Raw genomic sequence first — 10,682 nt, 5'->3', positions numbered from 1 at the left:
GAGGCGTTAATAGAGTACGCGCTGGCAGTGCGAAACGTCTGTGCTACTATGGAGGCGTACGATCTAAAGGCGCATCTCAACAATCCAATGCGGGTCAAGGAGCTGGTAGATAAGTTTCCCAACCAACACAAGCTAAACTGGGCAATGCAACCCCGCGACAATAGAGTGGCCGCAGTCAAGGCATTCAGTGATTGGCGCCATCGTTTTACAAATCGGGCCCAGTTAATTCCCACAGCAGTAGCCGCCCGGACAAGGGAGAAGCAGATGAACCTGGACCAGCACGAGGACAAACACGATCGAACGCGATCCATACTGAAGCAGCTCAGCAGCAAGTTCAACAGAGGTGCGTAGCTTGCGGCGACCCGAGTCACAACCCAGCGCAATGTCAGGTATTCTCGAACCTTGACGCGGAGCACAGGTGGCAGGTAATCAGAGCGGGTAAAGCCTGTTTCTGCTGCCTCAAGGTACACTGGAACAGATGCCGAACGGGGAACTGTGGAATTAATGGCTGTACAAGGAAACACCGTAAGTTACTTCATACAGAATATGTTCCTAACACAATCGGCCAAGACAGACCACAGAGTCACGTGAGTACGCATCGAAACGACAACCACGGAAGTCAGTTCTTTCGCATCATTCCAGTCAAGATGCATTACGGCAGCAGGCAGACCGAGATCTACGCCTTTTTAAATGAAGGATCATCCGTGGCCCTAGCAGATGCATCCGTATTCCAAAGATTGGGAATACAAGGCCAGGCAGCGCCAATGTGTTTGCAGTAGACCGCAGAGACGACTCGACTCGAGAGTGAATCCGTGAAAGCATCCGTCCAAATCTCGGAAATGAACTGCGATAAGGTTTACTGGTTGAACAACGTCCAGACCGTTCAGAACCTAGCATTACCGAGACAGACAGTCAACATGAAGGAGCTATGCGATAGATTCCAGCATTTGAAGACTTGCCGCTACGGTCCTACTCTGCCCAGCCAACTTTGCTAATCGGAACCAATAACTGGAAGCTAGCAGTCCCTCGCAAGATCGGCGAAGGAAAATGGCACGAGCCGATAGCATCGAAGTGCATGCTAGGATGGAGCATCCAAGGATCGGCGAACCCACAACGATCCATTTTCATGCACCACTGCGACTGCGACTGGCAAGAACTCCATGATGACATCGAGGAACATTTCAACCTTGATGCACTCCTTGATGTACCACGAAAGCTGCACTCAGCTGAAGATGAGCTGGCAGTGAAGATATTGGAAAGCACCTGCCAAAAGAAGTCCGGAAAATATGAAGTTGGACTTCCGTGGCGCGGTGGTATCGACAAACTCCCTGAGAGCCGGAGCAACGCTCTGAAGCGGCTTACCTGCATGAGGAAAAAGGTGTCTCAAGAACCAGATCTTTATGAAAAGATCAACACCCAAATCAGGAACCTCCTAGACAAAGGATACGCGGTTAAGCTATCCGAGGAAGAAACCAGCCGGGAGAACAGCCGTACATGGTATCGGCCAATATTCATAGCGCTGAATCCAAACAAGCCGAAAAAGATAAGGCTCGTATGGGATGCAACCGCAAAGGCACACGGATACGCGCTAAATGACTACTTACTCAGGGGACCAGATTGCCTGAACCCACTCATAGACGTCTTGCTAGCCTTTCGGGTCAACAAAATAGCGATTTGTGGTGACATTGCGGAAATATTTCACAGGATCAACATTCGCGAGGATATGCAGGCACAGCGATTTCTGTGGTATGACAAGGCAGCGACAAAGTAGACACCTATGTCATGCGAGCTATGACTTTTGGGATTAGCTGCGCGCCGTTTATAGCGCACTTCGTTCGAGATAAGAACGCGGAAACCCACCAAGAAGAGTTCCCATTAGCCTTAAACGCCATCCAAAGGGCGCACTACGTTGACGACTTCATCGATAGCATGAGGAACGAACAGGAGGCCATCCAGATCACCAGACAAGTCATATAAGTCCATCGCAGAGGCGGATTCGAGATCCGTAACTGGTCGTCGAATTCGGAAGAAGTACTCAAAAGCTTGCAGGATAATGGCAACGCTGGAACCCAAAAGCCCGTAGATTTTTGTGCAACAGAAAAGATACTTGGCATGTTCTGGGACCCACATAATGATATGTTTAAATTTATCTGCAGATTTTCAAGGCTGAAGCGTGATGTGCTGGCGGAAAACGTAGTTCCTACCAAGCGAGAAATATTACAAGTTTTGATGTCGATCTTCGATCCATTGGGATTTTTATCATGCCAAACGATTGGACTAAAGATACTCCTCCAGTGTATATGGCGGCAAAAAATTGAGTGGGATCAGGAGCTACCTGAGAGGATTCTAGAAGAATGGCGTCAATGGAAAACCATTTTGCAAGACATAAGGACTTTCGAGGTCCCTAGATGCTTTTCCCCAGCCACATCGGAGCCATGTCAAATTGCACTCCATACATTCGTCGACGCCAGCGAGCAAGCATATTCTGCAGTCTGCTACTTGCGCGTGGCAACGGATGACAGAGTCGTCGTATCCTTGGTAATGGCGAAAACTAAGGTGGCACCTTTAAAACCACTTTCGATTCCGAGTATGGAGCTGCAGGCAGCAGTTATGGGAGCACGCTTAGCCCAAAAGGTGACGAGCACACGCAATCTACGAATTGACAACGCCACATACTGGTCGGACTCCAAGACAGTGTTGCAGTGGCTAACTATGGAGCCCCGCATCTTTCATCAGTTCGTGATGCACAGAGTCGCCGAAATTCTGGAAACAACACTGGTCGAGCAATGCCGGTGGATTCCTTCAAAGCTGAACGTAGCAGATGAAGCTACCAAGGTCACCGGGCAAACCCAACAAGAGACGTGGATAACGGGCCCGCAGTTCCTGAAGAACGATGCGAGCAACTGGCCAATATCCAAGAAGCAGGAGAGCATCATCGATACCTCGGAGATCCGGAAGCATGTGATGACGACGCATACGAAATCAGTGGTTATGTTCAACGCGAACGATTTCTCAAATTGGCGGCGGTTATACAGAGCTGTGGCGCTAGTACTCCTGTTTACTGATCGGCTGCAAGCGAAATGTGCCGGACGAGACATGCCAGCAACCACGACAAAGGCTCATGTGAGCAAGGCAAAGATGCTGCTATACAAGCAATCTCAATCCATCGCCTTCGCAGCAGAACTAAAAACGTTATCCGCGGGAACGGCGCTCCCCAAGGGAAGCAGATTAGCCGGATTGAACGCATACCTGGACATCGATAGAGTACTACGAACAAGAGGCAGATTGAACGCAGTTGACATAGCTGAGGACGCCATCACACTAGCTCATGGATGCCGGATAACCAACCTCATAGTTAGGAGCTTCCACGAAAAGTATCACCACCTCGCTCATGAGACTATAATAAACGACATTAAAAATTCATCTTATATCAGCCGGCTACGAGTACTGCACAAATCTGTGCGAAACACATGCCAACGATGCAAGATCGACAGAGCAGTTCCCAGACCACCACAGATGACACCGATCCCGAGGGCAAGAGTTGGAAGCTTCGAGAGGCCGTTCACCTATACAGGCGTTGACTATTTTGGCCCGTTATTGGTGAACGTCGGCCGGCGCAAAGAGAAGAGATGGGTAGCTCTGTTCACCTGTCTTACGTTGCGAGCGGTGCATTTTGAGATCGCCTACAGTCTAGATACCAGTTCATGTATCATGTGCCTAGCCAATTTTATGGCCCTTCGAGAGACACCGAAGGAAATATTCTCAGACAACGGTACAAATTTCAGAGCCACGGAAAAAGCTGTGCGCGAGGAGCTGAAAACAAGTTACTTTACAAGTTACAAGTCATTGAAAAGTTACTCTTTCAATGACGAGGGGTTGAGAAACGCACTGATGGAGACGCAATTTATCATCAACTCGCGACCTCTCACGTTCGTAAGTTTGGATTCCGAGGATGACGCTGCCCTGACTCCAAACCACCTGCTGCTAGGATCAGCGAACGGATACAAGCCGTTGCCAAAAGAGGGAATGAATCTGAAGCGTAGATGGAACGAGAATCAGCGCTTCGGAGACCGCTTTTGGCAACGATGGGTTAAGGAGTATGCACCCGTGTTAACCAGGCGCACCAAATGGTTTGAGAAGGTGCCTCCAATCACCATCGGGAGCATCGTCGTAGTCGTGGATGAGCTTCTTCCCAGGAACCTGTGGCTAAAAGGACGCGTGACTGACGCAATAATGGCCAACGATGGACAAGTTCGGCGGGTGACCATCAAGACGCAGCATGGTGCTATAGAAAGACCAGCAACAAAGGTGGCAGTTCTGGACGTCGGCTTGGAGAATGGTAACTGACCGCGGATCGGGATCAATTACGGGGGAGGCAATGTTACCGCCGTCATAGAATTAAGTTTATATTTGAAAAATGAAATCGTTAAAATTAGTGTTGAATAATGTTAGAATAAGTTTTGAAAAACGCTAGACGTAAGCTTATCGATATACGGAAAAATGGCGGAAGAACGAGGCGTTTTGCGATCGCTAGGTGAAGAAACTTCGGTGGCCTACCTTCAGAGACTTGTTTACGGCCATTTACATCCAAAACTCGCGGCTCACCCCGGTAAAGAAGTTGTTCCACTTATTGTCCAAAACAAGTGGTGACGCCCACGCCATTGTTTCTAAGGCTCCGCTTACCCATGAGGGGTTTGTCGCCGCATGGCAAAGCCTCACAGACCGCTTTGAGAACAGGCGGCTATTGGTCAACAGCCAGTTGAAGATCCTTTTCAACATCCAGGCTATTTCTCAAGAGTCCGGGGTCGCGCTGAAGGAGCTGCATGCTGCCATACAGAGTTGTTTGACAGCCCTTGAAATGTCCTCCGCTAATGTTGAGGCTTGGGACTGTCTCCTTGTATTTATGATTTCGTCAAAGCTCCCCAAGGTCACACTTTCTATGTGGGAGCAATCCGTACATAATAAGGCCGAGATTCCAACATGGAAGGAATTAGATAACTTCCTGACAGAGCGCCATCGCACTCTGGAGGCCATCGACGACGTCAGGCAATTTCCGCCAAGGTCGGGACTTCCTACTGCCCCTGCTCGGAGGCTCACTTCATACGAGACTCGAGTGGTTCCGGGCCAAAAGGGCTGCGATCTCTGTTCGAGGGAGGACCACTCCATTCGCTTATGTCCGCGTTTCCTAGAAATGGATGTAAATGGGCGCTCTGACTACATAAGGAGGAAGCAGTTATGTTTAAACTGTTTTGCCCGAGGGCACCACGACTGCACGAGACTGCACGGGCGCCTATACCTGCTTCACATGCCACAGCAGACACCACACCCTCTTGCACCGCGGCAATCCATTCGCAACCGCTCCAAGTCCGCCTACGCAGGTTACCGCTCCAAGTCCGCCTACGTCAACAAACGGCTCAGAGGATCAGTCGAATGTGCAGGTGTGTTTCGCTTCCGGGTCAGGAGCCGTCCTACTGGGCACGGCCCTTATCAACGTGTGCCATTTGGGGTGCACCGTCCAGGCACGAGCACTGATAGACTCAGGCTCCGAAGCGACTTTCATAACGGAACGACTGTTCAACCTCGTCAAGCCTCCCTTCAAGACGATTCAAGCCCAAGTTTCCGGCCTGAATCAGACCATTTCCGCGCAGTCTACTAAATTGTGCCATTTTTCCATTCGGTCGCCGTCTAGACCCGGGCTACAATTAGAGACTGCTGCTTACGTTCTTCCGCAGTTGGCAGGAAATCTGCCATCATATCCGTTTTCGCGAGATCTTCTCAAGGGGCTGCCCGACATTCCCCTGGCGGACCCCAACTTCTTTGAGAGCTCCCAAATCGATGTGTTATTAGGAGCTGACATTCTTCCGTCCATTCTCCTCTGTAATTCCAAGGCTAACTAGCTGATGATCCGACTGATCCGGGCCAAATTCTGGATTCCAAGGTCATATTCAGCACGCCACGCCCACGCAACGCCCAGTCACTGGAGAGCAGATGTACTCGAGGTACACTATCCTACCGATGCCGAGTCTGCAATGGGAGCCATCCATTGAAGAAGTGTCGGCGCTTCCTACGCCTTAGAGCGGCTCCGAGCGGTTCTCGTGAACCACTATTGCTCGAGCTGCCTGGCCACGAGCCCTCCGACGGATCCTGTCGGCGTGGGGACGGCTGTAAGACGTGTGGTCAGGATCACCACACTGCACACTGGTCAGGATGCTGCACCCCGTGAACAAGGAGCACCGGTCACCGCCCGCGGGAGACAGTATACGGGGTGTCTCGCTCTCTTGTCGGCCCTCATCCCCCAACTCCCGACGCGGTTCGGGTGCCTCTCGCCCTGCGTCCGCCATTTTCCGGCATTGCCAAACCGATCCACGGCCGCCGACTTCCCGGCACTCTTCGATAACTCCTCGGCATTCTTCCGCCACTGGCCGGCAGCCGTCAAGTCCTCCACTGCATTCGTCCGCCACCCATCGGGGGCCGTCCACCGCTCGTCCGCCCCCGTCATCCGCGCCTAGGCAATTTTCCGCCTCTCCTCGAGGGCCCTCGCAGGACGCGGTCGCTGCGCCCACCCTATCGTCGCTGCTGAACCGGAACAGCGACAACACGACGCGGGGGCCTTCATCGACCCGTGTACGCCCTCTAGCTGCAGTGACGCATAGTGTCATAGGATAACTCCAGGGGATTTGTTTTAGTTGGATTTTTATTTAGGAGGAGCAGCTGAGGTGCCGCTCCAACGATCAAAGTGTCTTTGTTCTTTTACAATATTTCTTAAGTCTAACTCGATTTTTCCGTTTTTATATACGGACCTGTATATTTAGGATCTAACTTATGACCTGTCTCGTTTTTTAATAAAACTTTTTCACCTACTGATATATCTATATCCCTTACTTTATGATCGTATAGTAGTTTATTTCTATTCTTATTTGCTTCTAACATAACTCTAGCTCTTTTATAGGCTACTTCTAATCTATACTTACTCTCCTTAGCATAGTCATCTATATTATATAGTGCTTCTACACTATCTATGCTATTAAAATGTTTTGGCAAATTACTTGTTTTACCGAATACTAGCTCATATGGACAATAAGTATGTGCCATAGAGGGGGTCGTGTTGAAACAGAAGACAAAATATTGAAGCCATACGTCCCAATCAGTTTTATCAACCGATATGTAAGATCGTATGTATTCATTGAAAGTTCTATGACTTCTTTCTATTGTTCCAACTGTCTGGTGGTGGTGTGCTGTGGTTGTAATATTTTCAATATTTAAATATTTGCACAAATCGTCTATAATTGAATTCTTATATTCTGTTCCCATGTCCGTAATGAACGTCTTCATTGGTCCGTACTTCAGGATAAAAGATTCAAATATTGCTTTAGCGACAGTATTGGCGTTTTTATTCGGAACAGGAATGGCAACTAAATTCTTAGTTAAATCACATATTAAAGTGACTGCATACTCATTGCCATTTTCTGATTTTGGCAGTGGACCAATAGTGTCCACTATCACTCTGTCGAAAGCATTTATTGGTGTGTCTGTAATTGTTAAAGGGGTCTTTGTGTGTTTAGTTATTTTTGATTTCTGGCATTTTTGACATTTTCTTACGTACTCAGTTATATCTTTAGACATGCTTTTCCAGTAATAGTGTCTTTTTACTTTGGCCAAAGTTTTTGATATGCCAGTAAGACCTCCTTGAATTGGATCATCATGAAATGTAGATAAAATTGCTTCTTTTTCTTTTAAATTTGTTATTTGGGTCACCGGGTTGAGTAGCGCTACTCTTAATGTTTTCAATATTTTATTGCCCATTAGTTTAAATTTATCTATTGAAGTATATTCAAAGATATTTTCCCACGGTGCCACTTTGAGTTGGCTGATTTTATGTATACCGGCTTGCATTTCAAGCCTTTGGAAAAATTGATCTAAATCAATAACTCCATTAGTATATAAATCGCTAACATCATATCTTGCAGTAATTTTTCTGCCTTGTTTAAATAAACATAACATATTTTTTATCTGAAAGGTCACTACTTTACGTACTTCATCATTGTTTATGACGTCGTATACGTTGGGCTTAGAAGCTTTATTTAAAGATTGCCTTGGCAATTCTTGTTCTTGATTTTCCGCGCGAAATTTTTGTCTACTTTGATATCTAGTAGTGACTTTTAATACATTTCTAGTTATATTTTGTAGATCTTTGATGGTTATTCTTGATAACGCATCAGCTACATGATTATCTTTTCCCTTTAAATATTCGACTGTAAAGTCGTATTCTTCTAGTTCGAGCCTCATACGTGTCAGTTTAGAACTGGGGTTGGTCATTGAGAAAATGTATATTAGAGGTCTATGGTCTGTTCTTATTACGAAATGTGTTCCATATATATATGGTCTAAAATATAATATCGCCAGTGAATTGCAGCTAATTCCTGCTCAGTACATTTGTTACTTTCACCTTTTGTAAATGCTCTTGATGCGTATGCAATGGGAAGTTGGAGACCATTATGATTTTGAGTTAAAACCGCTCTACATGCTTGCTTACTTGCATCTGTTATCATGCAGAATTCTTTAGTGAAATCTGGGTATTGTAGCAAGGTAGGTTCCATAAGTTTTGTTTTTAAGTATTGGAATGCATTTTCACACTCATCCGTCCATTTAAAAGGAACATTCTTTTTACATAATCTTGTTATGTGCCGTGAATAGTCGGCGAAATTTTTTATAAAACGTCTATAATAGTTACAGAATGCTACAAAACGTCTAGCACTGTCCGCGTCGTGCGGAACTGGGTAGTTCATAATGACATCGTATTTCTTGTCATCTGGAAGTATTCCTTTATCAGTGCATTTATGACCTAGAAAGGTCACTTCATGCATAAAAAATGAACATTTTTCTGGATGTAGCTTTAGGTTGAATTTCCTACATTTCTCAAAAACATCTGTTAAGTTTTTAAGCATATGTTTTTTGGAACAACCGATTACTATTAAGTCATTCATATAAAGAAACGCTTGAGAAGGTTCTAGACCAGAGAACGCAATAGTCATCATTCTCTGAAACGAATTAGGAGCTATTTTTAATCCGAAGGGTAATCGCGTGAAGCGATATGAGCCGTTGCTCGTTGAAAAAGACGTTATATCTCTTGAACCTTTTTCTAGTTCAATTTGATGGAATCCTGACATTAAGTCAAGACATGAAAAGTATTTTGCTCGACCTAGTTGATCTAAAATATCATCAATTCTAGGTAATGGGAATTTATCAGATAGTAATTTTTTATTAATCTGGTGATAGTCAATTACTTATCGCCATTTCTTTGCATTTGATCCGGGGGATGATTTCTTAGGAACAAGTAACAATGGGCTATTATATTCGGATACTGACGGTTCGACAATCCCGTCTGAGATTAATTTTTCTACTTGTTTTTGTATTTAATTTACCTGACTATGTGGGCTTTGATAGTTTTTTATATAAACTGGTTTATCATCTTTTAATCTCAGTTTTTATTTATAAAAATTATTTGTGGTTATTGATTCGGTTTCCAATCCGAATATATCGCTATACTGGGTGCATAGCTGAGACTTGAACTGTGGAGGGAAGTTTTTTGACAGTTGTGATAGTACGGATTTTTTTCTATTGTCTGGATTTGTGTTGACTACATCGTAGTTCGAAAGTGATTCATATATTAGATTATCTGTACTCACTACTTGGTCGTTATTTGTTGTGTTTAATAATCTTATGAAGGCATTATTGGATGTTGCTATGGTATTTGCAACGTAAATACCATGTTGAATTTCCTGATTTGGAATTAATACACTGTCTGCTGTTGAATTAAGTTCAATTTTCCGAATAACTTGGGATCTTGCTGGCAGAAGTATTGAATTATTGCCAGAACTATGAGCTATTGGTACTTTAATTGGGAATTTTAAATTATTGGGTCTAATTATAAGCCAATCTTCAGATGGCTTGAAGTCTAATTGACAGTTGTATTTTTTGATAAAGTCGATGCCTATTATTCCATCGCATGGAATTGGGAAATGTGAATTTAGGATATGGAAATCGTGTGGAATTATGTAATTGGTGGTCTGTATCTCTATAGAAACTAAACCTTGGGATTTTATAATTTCTTGACTTATGCCTTTTATGTCTATGATGTAATCATTTTGGATGTTTTGGAAATTATCCGAAGTTTCTTTTAGAATGGAAATGTCTGCACCTGTGATTATTAAAAATATAAGTTCTTTCCCAGTAGCTACATTAAAAAATGAAACGAATATATTTTGGCTGAGATTAATAGTGTGAACTCTCACTTCATTTATTGTTGAATATTTAAAGGGTCTTGGGAGTTTTCCGATGCGTTTTGGTTATTATTTTGTGTCAATCTTACATTGCCTTGGTTATTGCTATTGTGGCCTCGGTTTGAGTTACCACTGCCTCTATAGTTTCCTCTATATGGGCCTCGCCCTCTATTGTTATTCTGATAATTATTGTTATTCTGATAATTGTTGTTATAATTACCGTTGTTGTAGTTATTTTGATTGTAGTTATTGTGATTACCACGAAAACTACCTCTATAACTGCCACTTCCGCGATTTGAGCCGCGCTGTGGATAATTCTTATAATATAGGACAGTGTTTGACTGCCCAGTTACTTCAGTGCAACTATTAACAAATTTGGAAACGGCTTCGTTCATCGTACTG

General features: G+C 44.8%; 1 protein-coding gene across 1 annotated transcript; it reads left to right on the top strand.

Moving 5' to 3' along the window:
- The first annotated feature begins 2,541 nt into the window (after window positions 1-2,541).
- Window positions 2,542-4,347, top strand: LOC122322110 (uncharacterized). The gene has a single exon (XM_043213511.1). The coding sequence runs from the start codon at window positions 2,542-2,544 to the stop codon at window positions 4,345-4,347; it is 1,806 nt and encodes a 601-aa protein (XP_043069446.1).
- Window positions 4,348-10,682: the final 6,335 nt, after the last annotated feature.

The sequence above is a fragment of the Drosophila bipectinata genome, chromosome 4, assembly GCF_030179905.1.
Source record: "Drosophila bipectinata strain 14024-0381.07 chromosome 4, DbipHiC1v2, whole genome shotgun sequence".
NCBI classification, from domain to species: domain Eukaryota; kingdom Metazoa; phylum Arthropoda; class Insecta; order Diptera; family Drosophilidae; genus Drosophila; species Drosophila bipectinata.
This window is presented reverse-complemented; position numbering and strand designations above follow the sequence as displayed.